This window comes from Colius striatus, chromosome 15, assembly GCF_028858725.1.
Source record: "Colius striatus isolate bColStr4 chromosome 15, bColStr4.1.hap1, whole genome shotgun sequence".
Classification (NCBI taxonomy): Eukaryota; Metazoa; Chordata; class Aves; order Coliiformes; family Coliidae; genus Colius; species Colius striatus.
The window spans coordinates 10,759,645-10,766,171 of NC_084773.1; the positions used below are offsets into that span (position 1 = coordinate 10,759,645).

At 54.8% G+C, this 6,527-nt stretch overlaps 1 protein-coding gene across 1 annotated transcript in view; it reads right to left on the reverse strand.

The window, feature by feature from the left end:
- Positions 1–5,436, reverse strand: part of PODXL2 (podocalyxin like 2) — a 28,875-nt gene extending 23,439 nt beyond the window's left edge. The window contains exon 1 of the mRNA XM_062008460.1: positions 5,353–5,436. Within this exon, the coding sequence (XP_061864444.1) occupies positions 5,353–5,404 (52 nt within the window). The 5' untranslated portion in view covers positions 5,405–5,436. The remainder of the gene's footprint in view (positions 1–5,352) is intronic.
- Between the last annotated feature and the right edge of the window lie 1,091 nt (positions 5,437–6,527).

The window sequence follows — 6,527 nt, forward strand, 5'->3', positions numbered from 1 at the left end:
TTAGTACTGTCAACACAGGAGCCACAACAACGTCCATCTGGCCCTGTTGCTGTTGATCTTCCTTTCAAGCCCAGTCTAAACCCAGGAGTTACCCAATAATGTTATTTCCTAAGAGAGCTGGGTCAAGAACGAGTCATTAACTGATAATCAGTTAGGACAGAAACACAATGACCAGATGAGGGAAGCATCTGTCAGGGATATTCCCTCCTTCAGACCACTGGCCCAAGGGCAGGCAGGAGAGAGGCCCCAGGGCAGAACAACCAACAGCACAACAGAACATAGTAATTTAAATAACAAAAAAGGATCCCAACCACAGACAGCAGAGGAAGAGAACAAAGTGTTGTGCAGCTGAGGGATGTCCAAGGTGGTTCCATCACACTCACCTGGAGTGTCTGTGCCTCAGATCCTCAACAGCTTGCACAGGGATGACAACAAACAGACCAAGTCCTTTTAGAGAAAGCCACGGAGCACTCTGGAAGGCAACAGAGCACCTTGGGGGCTTTGGAAAATCCCAGCAAAAGCTATGGGGCACTCTGGAAGGTAGTTACAGATCTGTGCTGGGACGCTCCACCTAACAAACCTCTCCCAGTTCAACTCCCACATGGCCTTACTGCTGCTCTTCCGTATTGCACTAGACCACTTACAAATCCAGTCAGGATCCCAACTTCCAAGATCATTTCCAATTAGGGTTTTGGAAATCAAGGTCAGACTGCCATGCTTCCCTGGCACCAGCAGCAACCAGGTTGCTCACTAAGAGTCCCTCTAAAACAATCCACCTTCCTGTGGCCCCAGTACATTTCAGAAAGCAATGGAAAAAGCACTCAGGTCTGTGGGCAGCACATACACTTACCAACATGCACCAACATGAGGGACAAGGCACAACTGAAAAAGCCCTTGCAATGGGAAAACTCTTTATAGAGAGAACCTACAGCCAGGCTGTGCCAGCATCTTTAAGCTTTTACAGATCTTTACAGCTAGCATCATCAGAGAGCTCAAACACCAGGCTACAGGGTGTGCATGTCTGCATGTATTGAGTGAGTGCTACCTTGCAAAGGACTGCCAACGTTGGCATTTCAGTAAAGAACACCTACAGCACACAGACTCAGGTATGTCCACAGGAAATGGCAAGGCACTGCCACAAGATGCACTTGCTTTTGCAGATAATTGCAGATGTGCCCTTTGTCAGCACACACACCAGGGGCCTGACCTCCAGGAGTGTCAGACATCCTCAGCCCAGTGCTGACAAGAGTCAAGGCTCCTGTCACTATGATCAGCAACATCAAGAATGCTCTAAGTGTCACCACTCATCTCCACAGAGGACACTCCATGCAAGCAGATCACAGCAACTCAGACAAGCCTGCCCTGTCCTTTCCTCTTCATTCAACCACTCATGTCCACAGTCGTAATCTCACTTGGTTTCAATCTCCCAGACTGTTTGCCTTCAATCCCTCCCCAGATTCTCTCATAGCCTTCACACCTCCCTTCTCTGCTGTTGCAACGTCTGCCCTCCTCTGTGCTTCTCGCTGTTGACAGTGGCAGTTCCCAGCTCGAGGTAGGGAAGATCCAGCCCCTGGGGAAACGGCACTGGGTAACAGCAGAAGTCAATTTTCTTTCCTCAGTTACCTTCCACAGGCCTCCACAAAGCAGCTCACAGGACCCCGGGGCTTAACAGACCACAGGATGAAGGCTAAGAGAAAAACCACTCTCCACAGATTCCTTTGCCATCTCGCAGGCCCAAAGCATTTCATCTGCTAAAAATCACCTTGGCAGGCCTGTGCTTCCTCCTCTTGCTCTGTCCCAACCTGGACCATATACCCCATGGTGCTTGGTCCGATTTTCAGCACATCAAATAAAGGCTCATGGCTGCTTCATCTCCAAAGCCTCCCTGCCTGGGCAGAGAAAGCACTGCTGCAGATGCAGGAAGGACTTCCCTCAAGACACAGCTGCCAGTCAAAATGCTAACAGAAGACTTTTACACCCCAAAAGGTCTTTAAAGCTCACTAGGCACAACATTGAGAAAAAAAAAAAAAAGGGTTAGTCTCTGCTCCAGTCCCTGCAGCAGAGCAGTGATGACCACCCTGCCACACACTGGCACGCTGTGCGGCCGTCTCAGCCCCAAGGCTCCATGCTCCAAATGATTGTGTGCATCCTAGGCAAAAATGCTCATGCAAAGGTTCGGTAGTCCCAGGCGACATGTACTGGTCCTAACTACCTTCACAACACATCAGGATTGATAGGAAGAGTCAAGAGTGGTTGCAGTTGTCACACAGAAGAAGAGCTGCAAAGCTGGCTTCCCACCAGTACAAAAATTATCCCCAAAACAAGAACATACATTCACACTCTGGTAACCACAATGGGGCTTAACCAGGCACAGGGACAGAGGGGGGCTGATCCAAGCCTCAGCAGGCCATAACTTCCTTGCCAGCATCCCTGGCCCTCTGAACAAACCAACGCACGTGTTTGCTTTGCCTCTGTGCAGGCTGCACTCGTGTGGCTGACAAATAGCCTCTCTCCATTCTTTTGGGATTACATGTTTCAATAGCCTGTGAGAAGGGGAAGCAAGTTCACCCGACTGCCAGCTGCGGGCCCGTGGTGCCCCTTCCCCTCAACTCCTCTCCCCCCGTGCCCTGCAGCAGGGCTGCCGGTGCTGCTGCTGCTCACTCAGGTACCCACAAAATGCCAGAGCTTCTTCCCACACTGAGTGGAAAAACTTTTGTGTGCTCTGATCTGCAGCTCGTCGCCGGCAGCTTCCCCTTGAGGGCTTAATGTAGTTATTTCTACCCCGATGCCTATAATTAAATGAACATTTCCTTATGGCACTGAAGAGGCCAAGGAAAAACTGACTACAGGGAATTTTCATCCATCCTGATTTATACTCCCTCATCTCGAGCTTGTTCACACAATGCTAACAAGGAATCTTCTAAGCAGGCAGAAAGAAAAAAAAACCCAAACTTATAATAGCCCACATGCAGACAAGCACTGGAGGAGACAAGAGGGAAGAAACTAATTCCCTCCCTTCTTCTCCTGCTTTTAACCACATCATTTTCCTACTTGCAAAAGCAAAGGGGCTCAGACACCCTAAGAGCTTGACGAGATGTTTCCACGCTCTGCCAGCAGACCCGTGCTGCCCAGTAGTCTGATGGGACCCCAATGAGGCACATGTCAACCAATCCCACAAGTCTGCAGAGGGTTCTTACCCCAGAAAGCATGTGGGGATCTGCACCCAGTCTCTCCAGCCTTCAGGTTTTAACTATTCCTTTCCCATGGGACTGGGGGAGCAAGGCCAGAGTGAACCAAATTATTCCAGACTGGAACAGAGCCTGAACTGCTCAGCAAACCCACTAACCAAAACAGGGCTTGATTTATAAATTCCCACCCGTCTGCATCTCTGCTTCTGACTTCCCATCTAGGAGTGCAGGTGTCCAGAGATGCCTGGCCAACTAAATCCAGCCCCCCAGAGCTGCCATAACCCCCATGATTACCAGTTTCACTAGATTAGGAACTGAGCTGTCCCTTGGAGCTGCCACTCGCCTCCCACCCCTACACCTCTCCCTGCTAGGATAGCAGAGAAGATACCAGGGAAAGACAAGAAGCCAAGTCTTCCACATCATCACCAGCTGGACAGCAATACTAGAAAGTTTCCAGCAGCCTCAGCAGAATAAGAAACACATCCTCCCCTCAACCCAGCAGTAGCAGCTGTGGTCCTTTTGACTGCTGGATTTTACAACAACCACAAGGTCTCTCTCCTTCCTCCACAGAGCAAATGTAGCTTTCAAGTGACAGGGATGGGGCCAACCCTTCCTGGCAAATTGGCAGGCTGGGAATATGGTAGTTTCCCCCCATGCATCTTGCCTTCCTCTGTGGAGGTGGCAGAAGCCTGGCTGAATTTGGGGACATGTCTCTCCTGCTGAGATGCAGCTAAAGGACCTTTGCCAGCCATGCCAGAGGTTTTCCCTAATGTGGACAACCTGCCTGACGCCACAAAACTGGCTCCCTGCTCAGCTCTGGAAAGGCTGATTGCTTCAGTGCCACAGAGCATTGGCACAAAACCCCAACAGGTTTTCTCATCCATTTTGCTCTTTAAGCTCACTATTGTTTGCAAACCTAAAAGGCTTTATCCCTTCTCTTTAGGAAGCCCCAGATGACAGGGGTGAGACACTGTACACACAGCTCACCAACAGAGCAACTCTACAGATAACACATTCCCCCCACTAACGTTTATGGGAGACTGGGGTAATAAGAGAAACCTGCCAGCGGGGCTGGATGTCACTGTATCACAGCTCGGTCGTGTTGGAAGACAGCGACTGGTTGGGAGATCAGCCCTTCTTCCCTCCCTGCCAGAATGACTCAAGACAAAGACTCCCCCACTCTTTAAATGTCCCCGTTCAAAACTCCTGTTTCACACTAACCAGATTTCTGTATAAAAGGGATGGTGGTAGGGAGGGAGAGGGCAATCTCAGCCTCGCGGGTCTTTGGGGGGATTCCTTTGTTGGGAAATTTCCCCAGACTATTTAAAAATAGAAGCAGAGTCTTCGTAACTATTCCGAGTATAATCATTCTTGCACTTAATTGCCTTTCCCTGGCACCCCACCTCTCCTCCAAATTTCAACAGGAGGCTCTTAAGGAAACACAAAGCAATTTGCGGTTCCCCCTTCCTTTGTGCCAGTTTCACGGTAGTTAGCAAAATTACCACGACGCCAGACGAAGCCATCAATACAAGGGAAGGCGTTTTGGGGGCTGCATGCCCCGTTCAGGGTGACATCCATCCATCCTCTCCCCACACCGCATGCACTGTCGGTGCTGTTCGGGGCATGCAGGGTCCCCGCAAGGACCAGCGCTGCATATCCCGTCTCTGAGGCAGGAGACCCTGTCCCCGCGGGGTGAAACCCACGTGCACCCAGCCCCCCACGCCAGGAGCCCAGGGGACTGCAGGGCAGAACCTGGCCGCTCCAGGAGGCTCTGATGCCCGGGTGACGGGCCGTGCCCAGCACCTAGGAACAGCTCCGGAGCGTGGGACAGGGACCCGACACAGCTCCCGATACCCGAGGACCAACGGTGCTTAGGGGAGGGGGCGGGTTAAGGTGACCCGCCTCCCGCTGAGGTCCCGGTGTCCCGGGCAATCGGACCCATCGCGGGCCGCGGTCCCCCAGGGCTGGGGGGACAGATCCGACCCCCACCAGGGCTCCCGGTGCTCGCAGCGCTTCAGCCCCCGGGACTGTGGAGGTGACCGACCGACACCTACTCGCTGCCCGGCGCTCCCCAGCCCCGTCGCTGGGGAAGGGGTTCCCAGCGGCCGGCCCGCCCCAGCCCACGGGGATGGCGGCGACCCCCGCCCCACCAGCCTTCACTCACCGGCGGCCAGAAGCAGGAGCAGCAACGCCGGGGCCCGGTGCAACGGCTGCATGGCGGCGGCCGCTGCCCTGCCGCGCCGCCTCTTCACGGGGAGCGGGGCCGCCCCGCCGCCCGCCGGGCTCTGCCCCTCGCCGCCGCGCCCACCCGCCGCCCGGCCCCGCACTGCATCCCGCCGCCCGGCGCCGCCTCCTCCCGCCGCCGCTGCCCGCCGCTCCGGGGGCGGGGGAAGCGGCGGGGGTGGTATCGTAACTGCCCGCCGGGTGCGCAGCTGAAGCGGCCGGGGCAGAGGCGGGGTACAGCCGGCGATGTGCCTTAATTTCTCTCCGCTGAGCCGCCGCCCGGCGCGGCCCCGCCGGCTGCACGGCCCCTGCCCGCCGCCACCCCGGGCGCCCACAACGAGTGCCGGCGGCGCGGCTGCATGCGCGGGCGGTGGGTGATCAGCCCCCGCGGCGGGAACGCACGAGCCGCCGAACCCTGCCGGCGGCGCCCCCCTCCGCCGGGAGAGGCGCGGGCAGGGGCAAAGGCCTGGCGGGAAGGAAGGTCGCGGTCAGCCGAACACCGGGGTCCTGAGGGATCGACGGTGCTTGGGCCAAAGACCCTCAAATACCCTCTGCTGGCCTTGCCTCAGTTGCCCATGGGCCACACAGCAGCGTCCCCCTCACTCCTCAGCCACCGGCTCGTTCATAACGTGAAAAAACTTCCCACACAGAGCAGTTCTTCTCACTCCCCGTGACTGGAAGTCATCTGCTCCAACCGCCCTGCTCAAGCAGGTGACCTACAGGCAGTTGCCCAAAACCATGGCTTCTGAGTATCTCCAATGTTGGAGAATCCAAAACCTCTCTGGGCAACCTGTGCCAGTGCTCGGTCATCCTCACTGCAAAAAAGTGTTTCCTGACCTTCAGAGGGAACCTGATGTGTTTCAGTTTGTGCCCCTTGCCTCTGGTCCTGTCACTGGGCACCACTAAAAAGAGCCTGGCTACATCTTCTTTTCACCCTCTCTTTAGGTACTTAGATATACTGATAATATCCCTTCTGCCCCTCAGCCTCCTCAGGGCTAAAAAGCTCCCAGCTTTCTCCGCTTTATATGCAAGATGCTCCAGTCCCATCTTCGTGGCCTTTCTTTATGGCAGAGGCACTTGTCTGGTTCATGTTCAATCTGGTGTCCACCACAACCT